Source organism: Camelus ferus, chromosome 13, assembly GCF_009834535.1.
Source record: "Camelus ferus isolate YT-003-E chromosome 13, BCGSAC_Cfer_1.0, whole genome shotgun sequence".
Taxonomy (NCBI): domain Eukaryota; kingdom Metazoa; phylum Chordata; class Mammalia; order Artiodactyla; family Camelidae; genus Camelus; species Camelus ferus.
In genome coordinates this window covers 18408808-18422585 of record NC_045708.1, presented here as the reverse complement: position 1 = coordinate 18422585, position 13778 = coordinate 18408808, and the positions used below count along the sequence as shown (strand labels likewise).

General features: G+C 47.1%; 1 protein-coding gene and 1 long non-coding RNA gene across 3 annotated transcripts in view; one reads left to right on the top strand and one right to left on the bottom strand.

The window, feature by feature from the left end:
• The window catches only part of RPS6KA1 (ribosomal protein S6 kinase A1), a 34923-nt gene extending 33411 nt beyond the window's left edge, over positions 1-1512 (bottom strand). Inside the window, exons 1-2 of one of the 2 annotated variants that reach the window (XM_032495578.1) lie at positions 1353-1504; positions 648-803 (exon numbers count right to left, since the gene is read on the bottom strand). In XM_032495578.1, coding sequence (XP_032351469.1) covers positions 648-713 — 66 coding nt within the window. In that variant the 5' untranslated portion in view covers positions 714-803; positions 1353-1504. Of the gene's footprint in view, positions 1-647; positions 804-1352 lie in introns of both variants that reach the window. The other variant, XM_032495580.1, reaches the window with a different exon arrangement.
• A 10729-nt stretch (positions 1513-12241) lies between these two features.
• Positions 12242-13778, top strand: part of LOC116668312 — a 57539-nt gene continuing 56002 nt past the window's right edge. Inside the window, exon 1 of the long non-coding RNA XR_004325439.1 lies at positions 12242-12605. This is a non-coding gene — a long non-coding RNA (uncharacterized LOC116668312). The remainder of the gene's footprint in view (positions 12606-13778) is intronic.

Sequence of the window (13778 nt, the reverse complement as noted above, 5' to 3'; positions counted from 1 at the left end):
GTGGGAAAGGGCTGGGGGTTGGGAGGGGTGGATAGGGGCTGCAGAGGGCAGTGTTCCTCACCTTGGAGGGTGAGTCAGCGAGAGAACCTCCTCTGAGCTGTGCAGGGCCTGTAAAAACCCCATGGCAGGGATCCCAGAGCAATTTACTCCAAATTGCGCCTTCAGGTTGGTTACCTAATCCTGCCGTGCCCACCCTCCAATAGCCAGTGTCAGCCATGCTCATCCCTTTAAAGGGGCAGCACACCCTGGGTGCTGCGGACCAGAGATCCTCACTCTGATCTCAACCTGTAGTCCTGAGAGACAGGGCACTTGGTGGTTGCCACAGGTAAGAGAGGGCAGAGCTGGGGTTGTAAGCAGGGGCTACAGCCCAAGCCAGAAGAAAATCACCTTGGCTCCCAGGTTCACTAAGGTCTCCCTGCATATCCCCACATACCCTCTGGAAAGGGGGTATCACGTACCTCCTTCCCAGAATGAGGCTAAGGGGAAAGTTTTCTCCATCTGCTGGTTCGGGGGCTTGACCTTGACCCTGGGGGTCAAAGGGCACAGGAAGAGCTGGCCTTCTGCATGCTTAGGGTCTGGTACCACAGAATCTTCAGAGGGCAGGAGTTGCTTCTGGGAGAGGCTAGGCAGGTAGAGGCCAAACTCACCAGGGGCCCAGCCCTTCCTATGGGAGAGGGCACATGAAGGGAGGTAGGCATCAAGGTCCTCCTCATCTCCACGAATAATCTTCACAAGGTCCAAGGGCTTTTCCCCACTCTCTTCTCCACACGGGGCAGGGGACATAGGTGTCCGCTGACCCTAGCCTGGGGCAAAGAAAACCAAGAGTTTCAGCCCCAGACGGGCAGTGTCACCTCACATTCTACAACTGCCAGGGTCAAGAGGGGCAATCTTTCTAGGGTCAGCAGTGGAAAAGTGGGGAGCTCTTGGGGTAGGGCTCTGGGACATGTCAAGAAGAAGTGCGGGTCCCATGACCCTTGTCTCTTATAGAATCTGAGACATCTCGCACCCCAGCCCTGGCCATCTGCGCCAATGAAGGAAACTCCGACAGCTCCCGGTACAGATCCTAGGTGAGTGGGTTGAGGGGGGCTAGATATCAAAGCAGCACGGGATCCCTCTCCAGCCTAAGGGGTTTCTCGGCGCTTGGCGAAACTGCCCTCGAGCACACACAAGAGAGCACACACAAACACACCCAGGGAATAAGGGGGTGGAGCCGGAGAGGAGGCAAGAGATCGGAGGGCAATCGCGCCCTCGCGGGCGCACGCCAGGCTACAGAGGCGCGGCAGGCCGCCCCGCCCCTGTGGGGACCCGGGCTCGCCGGCCGCCGGCGCCTGTCCCCCGCCCCGCTCACTCACCTCCGGGTCCAGCGGCACCAGCTCCATGAGCGGCCAGGGCTCCTTGAGCTGGGCGAGCGGCATCGCGTCGCCGCCGGGCCGCCCGCGCTCCTCCGGCGGCCCGGGCCACGCCGCCTCCCGGGCCTTGGAATCCCCGGCCCTGTGCCCCAGCGCCCCCTCGCCCCCTCGCCCCCTCGCCCCCTCGCCGCCTCGCCGCCTCGCCGCCTTGCCCCAGCCAAGACCCTCGCGCTCCGGCTGGGCCGTCCGCCGCCGCCGCCACCGCCGCCGCGGCACTAGCACTTCGGCTCCCTCCGTCACCCGGCGCCGCCGCGCCCATTGGCTACCTGCGCGGGGGGCGGGGCCACACAAGCCCCGCCCCAGCCCCCGCGGCGCGGCATTCCCGGCGCAGACCCCCGCCCCCGCCGCGAGGGGCGTTCTGGCCCCGCCTCCACTGCGAGCCCCTGACCCGCGCTCTGCACCGCCCAGAAGAGGACCTCCCGGCTCCTCCCTCCCAAACCTGGTCCCCTGCAGCGGACCACGCCGCTGGGGTCACCGGTCTCCTACTCTCTGCTCGTTTGGGATCGCTCCCTAGATGTTCCTTCTCCTCGCAGCGGGCCTATTTTCCCTGTTCCTTCTTCCTCCCCTAACCCCTCGCACACTCACCCAGTGTCCTGGGCCTGACCCAGGCAGAGGCTGGAAAGGACCCTGGGCCCTACTCCCCTCATTACGAGGCCCTAGGACCCCCGCTACAGCCAACACAGGGATTCCCCTGGGGATTTCAGGGCTCCAGTCCCACGTAGGGTCGAGCACTTCTTTCGCCATCATCAGGACCCACAGTGCCCCCAGAGTGATGTTTTAATGCTCATGTTTTACTCTTTTCAAGCCAATTCTCCCCAGAATTTCTCCAGCTACAGGCCTAACTCTGGTTAATGTGAGCTTGCCCCACTCTGAGGAGGACAGAGACCAGGCTCCCAGTATTGACCGACGCTTGGGCTGCACTTGGAGTAAAAGTCCAGGGAGAGGGATTCCCCCTGGAGAGATTCAGCCTACACCTAAAGAGGTGTTTGGGGTGGAGGTGCCGTGACCCATTTATTGACCCATCAGGGAGTCTAAAGATTGGCTTGCAGGTTTCATGGGTGGAGAAGAAAGGCCATTTGCAAAGCTGTTATAAAGAAGGATTGTTTATCAGAAGCCTTCTGCAAACAAGGCTTCACCAACATGTGATTTCCTTGGGTCCTCACCACCACCAAGTTTACATATTACAAAACAGCCTCAAAAAGTGAACTACCCAAGGTCACACAGCAAGTCTAGAATGGATTAGGACTTTTAAAAAATCAAAGCGGGTGAGGATTTCCCCTAAATCCAGATGCTTTCATTATTCCATGACTTTCCCAAGGTAGTACCTCAACTGTTGAAGTGAATTGAGTTTTGAGTGGAAAAGACTTTGGAACCCAACAAATCTGGATTTGGATCCTAGCTCTGCCACATTTTTAACATTGGGAAACTAATTTCATGTCTCTAAACCTGTTATAATCCCAATCTTTCAGGTATACCCTGAGGACTAGATTTAATTCAATAAATATTTATGACTATATATTACATCCCAGGCCCTCTTCTTGAGCATGTAGTATAAACCAGTCCTGCTTCTAGATGCTGAGCATATAGCAATGAATAAAAGAAAGCCCCTGCTCTCATGGAGTTTACATTCAGTCTGGTTTGACTAGATAAATACAGCGAACATTAACATAGCACTTACTGTTCCAAGCACTTTACCTGTAAACTCATTTAATCCTCACAACAACCATATGAGGTTATTAGGTGCTGTTATCATCTCCAGCGCACAGATGAGGAAACCTAGGACAGAGAAGTTAAGCATCTCATTTTCTGGGTCTCTCCAAGATCACACAGCTGGAAAGTGGCAAAGCTGAAAGACAACCCTGGCAATCTGGGCCCAGAGTTCGTTCTCTTGTTCAGTCACTCTGTTACCTCCCCGCTAAACCAGAGGCAACCCGGGCCAGGCTCGGCAGCTGTTATTAACATCCATGTTAGTATCACCCAGTTCAGCTGCCTAGAGTCAGTCTGCAAAGCCCAACCCCTGCTGCTCAGGGCTAGGCTTGTATATTTGGACACACTTAGACTTAAAAATTGTTGTTGTTCATCTGAATTCAAATTTAATTGGGTATCCTGGGTATGTTGATTTGCTAAATCTAGTCATCCTACTCAGGGCTTGGAACAGGTTGCACACAGGTGTCAAATATCTGGCTGCAAGCCGGATTTAAGTTAAACATAGTAAGAGATATTGGGACCCAGAGAGTGAGGGCAAAGGACTGGGCGAGGGAAATGAGGTGGATACGCAGGAGTGGCAGAGGTGAGGGGAAAACTGGAGTGATTCTGCCTTCAGCCTGCCCTCTTCCTGTGCTCCTGGCCCTCTTCCTTCCCCTTGTTACAGGAAAGGATTCCCTATCAACTGCATCCTGCCAGTTTAAGGACCCAGGAGTGATTGTGCTTTCCTATTAATAAGTTTGACTTCCTGTGTCCTCTCTCCCAAGGGTATCGGAGAGGAAGTGGGTGGTGCTGGAATGGAGGGGAGCGATGTGCCCAGAGGACACCTGGGCCCTGCCTCGGGAGCTTGGGCAGGTCAGCCTGCCCATCATTGCTGTAGGTGTGCTGCAGTCACTCAGCAGAGAGCTATAGAGACCAATTCATTAGCTTACAAAGCCTGATACTGCTGCAGCCTCAGCTCACAATTTTCTCCATTTCTTACTCTAGGCTGCAGCCACACTGACTTTCCTTCAGTTTTACTGCCACAGGGCCTTGCTCCTTGTTCTTGCAACTGAATTCCCTCTTCCTCAAGGCAGCTTATCTCCACAATCACTTCCTCCAGGACGTCCTCCCTTACCTCCTTGTTATACACACTCATGGCAATGGATATTTCTTAGCGCTTCTCAAGGTGTACTTTTCCATTTGTTCTTGTGATTATTCAGTTAACATCTGGCACTTCAGTTAGACAGTAAGCTGTGAGAGGGCAGCAGTCAGGTCCTCTTGGCTCTTCGTTGTCTTCCTGGCACCTGACACATTTCCTAGCACATCATAGATGCTCAAAGAGGCTAAGTGATAGGTTCAACATCATCCAGCTACATACAAAATGGTAATGCTAGGACTTGGACCCTGGCAATCTAACCCCATGCTCTGAAACGCTACACTGTGAGTCGTGGATAAATGCTATTATTATTAATAATAGTGGGGTTAAAACAGGCTGTTCTGGGCAGTCATTTGAGGTGTTTATTAAATGAATGACTCATGAATGTGAAAGGGATCTGCTGGACATCAATGAGGTTCATACTCGTATTCTGTACCGTGTGGAAGAGATTATTCTGGCATGGAGCAGGGGGCTGAGCTGACAGGGCCTGAGCGCTGGGTTTTAGGTCCCTGTACTGCAGCCTGGACATGTGCTTGCTGTGATGTTCAAGAGCATGGGTTCTGGATGGGCTCTGGGAAGAGAGTCTGTCATTATTCTTTCTTGGCCTTTCAGTAGAGGAGGGTCTTGGCACACGTGTCTCTTGGCAGCAGGTGGAACATCATGAGGGGAACAATTATAATGGCAGTTACCTTTAACAAGTGATTACAAAATGCCAGAACTTGGCTCGGCATTTAAATAATAATCAACTACGATGCTTATTGAGAGAGAACTATGTGACCTGCCTAGAACTGAGTGTATTACAGGCAAGAGCTCATCAAATCACCCCAACACCACCATGAGACAGAAATTATTGTCCCCCCATTCCAGATGAGAAAACTGAGGTTTGGGGAGTGATGGAATTGCCCATGGTCTGACAGCTAGTATTACTTTTAGGTTGGGAACCCAGTTCTCTCAGACACAAAAGCTGATGCTCTTGATCACCTCACTACACTGTCAGCCCAGAAGGGAGTTCAGGGGGACTCAGTGTGCAGAGGGTGGGTAGTGGTAAGCAGGGGAGGCGGTGGAGTCTCTTGTCTGCCTCATCCAGGTCTGAGGGATGGGGGTGCTTGAAACCCTCCTGTGGCTCCCCCGTCACGCTTCATACAAAATCCAAGGACTTTGCTGGGCCTGCAAAGCCCTGCAGGACCCAGCTCCCTGCTCCCCCAGCCCGTCCTCTCCTACCACTCATGAGCTCACTGCCCCCCTGCCACCAGGCCTCCTGCCAGATATGTTCCCACCTCATGCTTTGGCTCCTGCTGTGGCCTCCACCTGGCACGTTCTCTCTCCAGCTCTCAGAGTTCACTCCCTCACTTCATTTGCACCTCTGCTCAGATGTCACCTTTTCTGAGAACTGACCCTATCCAGGAAGCGCCACATGGATGGTATCACCTTACGTTCTTTTTTTCATGGTATGACTCTCTACCAGCAATCATATTGTATATTTATTTGTTTGTTTATTATTTGTTTCTCCCACTAGAACAAAGCTCCATGAGGTAGGGCTTGTCTATTTTGTTTACTGCTATATCGTTGGATGCAGCTGACATAGGGTAAACCCTCAAAATATGCTTGTGAACAGAGCCACACCAACCTGGGCTCTAATCCCAGCTCTGCCACTTCCTAGTTGTGTGACTCTGAGCTTTTCTGTTAATCCATCTGAGCCTCAATGTCCACATCGGTAAACTAGGAGTGGTTATAAGTATTGAGATCAGGCAACAAAATACCTGTGCGGTATCTGGCACATGCTAAGTGCTCAATAGAAATGGTAGGTGACAATCATAGACTCTCTCCCTGCCCTTCAAATTCTTCCCCCTACAAAGTAGGAGGGCAGGAGGCTGGGGTCTGGGGGGCTCGCTGGATCGGTTTTCCGTGGGTGCGAGATGAAGATTTGAGAAGAGGCTTCAGCTTTAAGGAAATCCCATGACTGTAATCACGAGGCTGGTAAAGAATGAGGCCGAGAACCAGGACATCTATGTATGACTGTTGGTCAGGCTGTATAGGTTTCTGGCCAGACAAAGCAACTCCTTCAATCAAGTTATGCAGAAGAGTTTGTTCATGAATTGCACCAGCCAGCCGCCTCTGTCCCTTTCCCAGATGATCCAGAAGATGAAGCTTCCTGGCTGGGAAGGCAAAACAGCTGTGGTCGTAGGGACTATAACCAATGAGGTACGTGCCCAGGAAATGCCCAAACTGTAGGTGTGTGCAGCCGTACCTGGAGCCCCATCCGCAAGATCCGGGGCAAGATTCTCACCAGCTGGCCCTGGACTCCCCCAAGCACTGTGGCACTGGCCTGCTTTCGGGTCCTCACAAAGGTGAAGAGGTGTAAAGGCATCTCAGTGAGACCTCAGGAACCCTGCACAGCCACGTGCAACCTACTACCTTTCAAGGGCAGGAAGTCTGAGCACCAGAGGCAGATGGGCCAGGCGCTACAAAAACTAACCCCAGATCTTTGCTTTGTTATTAAAATGACTTTGGATGATGGAAAAACAAACAAGTGAATGAGGCCAAAGATGGAGTAGTCAGAGAAGAAGAGAAGAAACAGGAGCATCCAGATGGGATAGGCCCAGGGCTATTGGAGAACTGGCTAGTGGGCTCCTCCACTGACCTGGAGCTGGGACAGTGGGGCGGGGGAGGCAGAAGCTTGTTGCTACTGTTTAGAGAGGATGGAGCTAGCAGTAGAGGTGGATACAGTAGCAGCAAGAGATGGGAATGGAATTGCAGGTAGAGGGACAGAAGGAGAAGCAGCAGTTGGTCATCAACAGATACTTATGGACACCAGCTGTTTGCCAGACACTGTCCTGGGCACAGGGGCCACAACAAAGGAATATCCGTCAGGGTCTCTCCCCTCTAGGATAGAAGTGGGTAAACTATGAATGGCCCGTGAGCCAAATCTGGCCTCTTTTTATGTGCCTGTAAGTTGAGAATGGTTTTCACATCTTTAAAAGATTGAAAAAAATCAAAAGAATATTTCATAACATTTGAAAATTATATGAAATTCAGATTTCAGTATCCATAAATAAAGTTTTATTGGAACACAGCCATGCTCCGTTTACGTATGGTCTAGGGCTGCTTTCACACTACAACAGCAGAATCGAGTAGTTGCAACAGCGACCATATGGCTGGGAAAGCCTCAAATGTTTACTAGCTGGCTCTTCAGAAAAAAAGTTTGTCAACCCCTGCTCTAGGAACTTACATTCTCTTTGGAGAGAGAGTTAAACAAGCAGGTAAGCTCATTTCAGAGAGCTTCTGAGGACAAGAGCCAGCTGGCATCAGTGTTTCCTCACACCCTGCTTCGGCCTCAGCCCCCTTCCCCTGGAAGGGAAGTGCTCCATCCAGCTGAGCTATAAGACAGCAGCACGGGAGCCAGGGTCATTGTGATCAGCCCCCTGCTTCCAGGCCAGGAGGATCAAGCCTTTTCCTGAAAGGAAAAAGTCACTGTCAGTGATTTGCAAAGACCAGCACCCACTGGATCCCTTTCTCCTATTCCAGATCCTTGATCTATGAACAACTGCTATATGACTTCAAATGAACAACATCACCTTTGTCATCAATGTCTGTCACCTGTGTACCTGCCAGTTGTGTGCAGTTCCTCCCTCTTTACAAAAAGTCTTCTCCCACACTACCTCATGGACCCCTTATAGGGTAAGGCATGGGTTGGGGTCATGTTCCCGTTTCCCAGATGAGGAAACAGACTTGGAGAAATGACCTGACTTACCCAGGGTCACATAGCTTGAAATAACTTGTAGAGTCAGAATTAGAAAGTAGTGCAATGTCAGCTGTGGAAGGGCTTTTGGGACTGTCTCAGCCAGAGATAGGAAACTGATGGCCTGAGGCAGAAGTGAATCAGGTAAGGGTGGTGGCAAATCCTCCATGTGCAAGAAATAAGGCATGCATTGTCTATGGAGAAGTTTAAAACATTAATGAAACTGGGTGAGCCTGCTTTTATTATCACCATGCCCTGGCAATTCTAAACAACTTTGGTGATAAAATCCTTCCTCCTGAAGAGATCTTTCTTGGTCCAAGTTGGTCTAAGTTCTAAATAATTGCTATGATTATTATGAGTTTTTAAAAATATATATATGTGCTTCAAATCAGTACATTTTTATCACCTAACCTTTAATAAATAATATATTCTACAAGGAAGCTAATATGAAAAACTCCAGGTTACACAACTGGCCCCAACATACACTTTCAGTTTGAGAGTTCATAGCAGGTCAGCATCATTAGAGCTCACTTCGCAAGCGTTCATGTCCCTGCATTTAAACAGCAGATTTGAAATCAACAATGATAGCACAGTGATTGTAAAAACGAAGGGAAAAAACCCTTGAGTTACTGCAGTTCTGTCATTCTCTGTGCAAATCATTCTCTGAACCCTACCAAGTTGCCTCTTTTGGAGGCATTTCTTCATGTATGTGTGTGTGTGTTCCTTTTTATAAAAAAAATACATTGATAGAACTAAAAACTATTCATCCATTACTTTTTCTCCTTTGTACTGTAATTTCTATTCTACTAAAATATTTTTATTGGTCTGAGTGTATATATGATGTTCAATAAAAGTGAATTTTTACTGTCTCTTTGCTTTTCTGCCGTTATTTGTTTTATTTCATGATTATTACTGAAGAAAATTCTGTCACGTTGGGGTTAATAAAATGATCTGTTCTGGCTGTCAAATATACTGGGTTTACCATTGGCCTGAAGATAGAGTAGGACCCACAGACAATGACATTATTGTCTTCATTTTTGTTTGTTTGTTTGGTTTTTTTTTGGAGGGGAGGTAATTAGGTTTATTTACTCTTAGAGGTACAGGGATCGAACCCAGGACCTCATGCATGCTAAGCATGTGCTCTACCACTTAAGCTATACCCTCCCCCCATCATTATTATCTTCTCAATCATAATCATCATTATTATTTTATTGAGCACCTACTTGGTGCCAAGCACTGTTCTAAGGTTTGACATGTATCATTTCATTTTTTTCCTCATTCAGCAAATATTTATTAAAGTCCTACCATGTATGAGGCAACCTTGTAGGTGTTGGGGATATGGCAGTGAACAGAGTCAAATGCTTTATCTCTCTCACCCTTGAGTCACTGGGCCAGGAGGCGGGATGGGTGATCTCCTTGTATATCATCTTATTTTAAGAATAAAGACAGAATCCAAAGACCCAGGATTAGGGTGAGGTGAGTGAGTCCAAGTCATACAAGTGCAAGGTCAGAACATGTCTTTACTTAAAATGTTGGTATTTTGCTCATCATGGATTTTTTTTTTTTGGCCTTAACTTTGACTTCTTACACTTAATATTACATTAAAATATTAATTATCTTGATTGTTGAATGTCTTGGTGCCCCCTTAAACTTTGCACTCAAGATAATTCCTATTTACCTCACTCTAGTAACCTCACCCTAGTACCATCCTTGCTCATGTGACCCTGACAACAATCCCATGAAGTAGGTGCAATAATTACCCCATTTTACAGATAAGAAAAGTGAGGTACAGAGAGGCTAAATGGTTTGCTCAAGGACATACGTTATTAAGCAGTAAAGCTGGTGTAAGAACATCTCTGACTTTAGAGCCCATGCTCTTGACCCTACTTTCTGTTTGTTTTGTTTAGTCCATACAGGTCGCTAAATATCTCAAATAACTTGTCATCACTTTAATTTAAAATTAAAAATACAGCTTTCCAGCTTTGGTAAAATTCAGGCCATTTGGGCTCACACTTTTGTTTTGTGACCATTAGCAGGATGGAGTGGCAGCCCCTCGTAATGTGTTTTTTAAATGGAGGTACTAAGGATGGAACGCAGGACCTCCTGCATACTAAGTATGCACTCTACCACTGAGCTATTACCCTCCCACCTGTGGCTTCTCTTAAATAAAGCAATCTCATCGGGTCACTACAATCCTCATCACCCCCTATTGTCTCAACTCCTGGCCCATTTTATTTGCTTGTTCCTTGTCTGCTCCCTGGGGCATTTGGATTTGGACTCCTAATCTGGCCATTTCACAAGTGGAAGAATCCAAGCCCCACAGAGGAAGAGGTTTACCCAATTCACACAACACTTTTATGACAAAGCTGGGCTCCAAGCCAGGCCTCAGCCTTTCAGTTACAGGAAACAATTGTGACTTTACACCTGATGGGAGCTCAGAAATGGAGTTCCCAAACAGATCAAGCTAACTCCTATTTCCTGAGCACCTCCTGACAGTTGTCTCCAAGTTGGGCATTTCCACATCAGCATCTCAAGTGGTCCTCCCAACAACTCTGGCAGGTCAGCCTTGACAACCTCTATCTTACAGGTGAGAAGCTCTGGCTTGGGAGGTTAAACAACTCTCACAGGATTTCACTGCAAATTTGTGGCAGGTTTGTCTGAGTGCAGATCACTAGCTCCTGACCAATCCACCTCCTGCTTCCTCCCTGAGACTGCACCCCCCACCCCAACTCTTGCTAGGATTTCCTTGGGCTGAAGCTGGAGTCACTGCTGGTTAAATTTTTTCTTTTCCAGGAGAGTGCTGAGAGCCAAGCTGGAGTTGTCAAAAATACCTACTATATGCCAAGCATGTGCTGGATGCTTTTCACAGAGCTTATGGTATCCTTCTCTTTGTGTTTATCTGCATCCTCTAAACTTTCTACAATGAATGTATTTTACTTCCTGTACAAGGAATTGCTTTATCTAGGCCTGGAAGTGATTCTACTGAAGGTTTGGGGAAGTTGAGATCAATATCCCCAACTTGCAGTTAAGGAAGCTGAAGCTCAGAAGGATGACCCAAGGTCACACAAGTAACAAGTGATACAGTCAGGATTCTGTCTAAGGCCTGTGCTCTTTCCATTCCACTACTCTACTTGCCCTCACTTTGAAAAAAAAACAACACTTTGTTCCACAAAGGAGTTTAGGCAATTTATAAAAATCCATAAAAGGAATCAGCATTTATCCTGTCTTTCTTGTACAAACTATTTCAGGAAAATCAAATAATGAATGAGGAAAAGTTATTCTTTGTGGGAGAATTCCTGCTAATGAATGCAAAATGAATGACAGAATCAAGAAAGCCACTGTTTTATAACACCTAATGAAATAATGGATCACGAGTGGATGCTAAAACCAACAGATAGAAGGCTGATGGGGAATTTTATAATGAGAGCAGGCCAAGTGCCCAATATTACGTGTCTTGATGTGACATAATAATAAGTAGAAGGCATCACCACCATAAGGTATTCTCACCAAAGATATTAAACCTGAATCTAATCAATCTCTAGATCTAACTTTCAGTTTATTAGAAATACAAGGGACAGAAAAACAAGTTAAACTACACCATCAGAAAGCAATCAGTCAAATCTTCTGGGTTGTGGGAACCTTTACAGGACAAATGTGTTGGTTTCTTTTACATAAAAATAGCATGAAAAAAGAAAGGAAAGAAAAGTGGAAATGTAACAGATGAAAAGTTACTTATAAGACATATCAGCCAAATGAAATGTAGGAGCCTTACGTGAATCCTGATTGGAACAAACCAAGTATTAAAGACATTTGAACATGAACTAGATATTAAATGGTTTTAGGGAATTTGTATTAATTTTGTTAGGCATGATAACTTTGTTACTGGCATTGCAGTTATGTTTGAAAGGGCCCCATCTGTTAAAAATACATGCTGAAATAATTCCAATAAATGATATGAGTCTGGGATTTGCTTTATAATACTCCCAAGGGAGGGAAAGGTGGGGAGGTAGAGGAAATAAGATTGGCAAAATGTTGATAATTATTAAGGATGGGTGACAGGTAATGACAATTTACTATATTCTCTCTACTTTTATGTATGTTTGACATATTTCATAGTAAAATTTTTTTAAGGCCAAAAGTAAATAATTAAGAAAACTGGGACAAGGAGAAAATACAGATCCAGAAATAGAAAGGTTCTGAGCTTCTTAGCAGTCAAAGCAAAGAGTGAAACAAGAGGTACTCTGGCCAAGTGTTGAGAAAGGCAGTCTCATGCCTGCAGTCTTTTGACTCACTTAATCATTTAAGAATGAGCCTTAGGCCTAGAACAGTTCCTAGCCAAGAGATAAAGAACACACACAGCCTTATCACCTTATGTGGGAGTATCTTTCCTGTTTCAGACGCCAGGAATACTTTTTGTCTCTGCTTAAAATGTGTCTGTCATATGGCATCTAGCCAATTCCACTGCTATATCTGTCCTCCTCTGGGAGGGGACCAGGTCCTTCCACTGTGGCGCAAGAAAGGGGAGCTTGCCTTGGCCACTGGGAGAGAGAGATGTGCAGGCTGTGAAGGGCCAGCACCCACTACTGAAGCTGATCTTGTTCTGTCTCTTCTCTGGGTGAGTAAAGCGTTGTTCCATCCAGCACTTGGCTGCCTTGTGTTTTCCTTGGCTACTCAGATACATGAAATGGGCAGAAGTGTTTAGAGTTCTGCCCTCGGACTGGTAACTGGTGCAAGGGTACTCTGCTGGACATGTAGAGATGTCTAAAACCAACAAACCAGCACAGTTTCTTGTAATCAAAGAGATTCTGGTGTTGGAAAAATCCCTAATTACTATGGTCTACCAGTAGGGAGCCAGTCATCTGTCCTGATCTGGGTGATAATGAGCTGGGGCCAACAGGAGGGGAAAGAGATGGACACAGGTGGACCTTAGAGGTTGAGGGAAATGGAGATAGACAAAGGAAAGGCAGGGCATTCTAGGTGGAGGGTACTTTGTGAACAAGGGAAGAGAGGCTATTTCATTTTCATAAAAGAAAAAATATACACAATGCATGTGAACCCGAATAAAGCTGGTCTTTTTTGCTCCCTCCTTGCCCAAAAGAAATCGATCCAACTACAAAAAGCATTGACAGGAAACAAAAGGTCTCTGGAGGACACTGCAACTGCAAAGGGTTACACAGCACAGCTCTTGGCAAGACATTCTTTCAAAACCCTCCTGAATCTCTCTTCCTCAAAGTTCCACACTAACACAACAGCTCCCCAAACTCTCCCTTCTTTCTCTTTTCTCCAAATTCCTGACCACCCAAACTCTGCCAGCTCACTCCCCTCCCTTCTCTCAGTAGCAGCTTTTCCTGAGGGGACTGGGAGGAAATTCCTCCAGGTCACTGGACTCTTTTGCTTAGGTCTATTCCTCTCCCTCCAACCTCCTTACAAAGGCTCCTTAGATCTAAGCCTAGGATGGAAGAAAAGCAGTGCAAATTTACGTGTGAGTATTTTTGTCCTGTTGCATAGAGGAGGAAAAAAAAAAAAAGATTGGAAGGAAATACACCTGAATGTTAATAAGATGCCACCAAAAAGCTTTGGAATCAGAGAAAGTTGGGCCCAGGTCCTGGCTCTGCCACTTTCTAGCTGTGTGACCTTGGGCAAGCCTCACTAGAGTTGTTTCTCCAAACCTCAGGTTGCTGTTCCATGAATGACTTAGCATGGTATCTGGCATATAGTATGCATTCCATAAGGTGTAGCTTACAAGATAAAGGAGTTATCTGTAGTTGGTAGGAATATGGTGAACTTC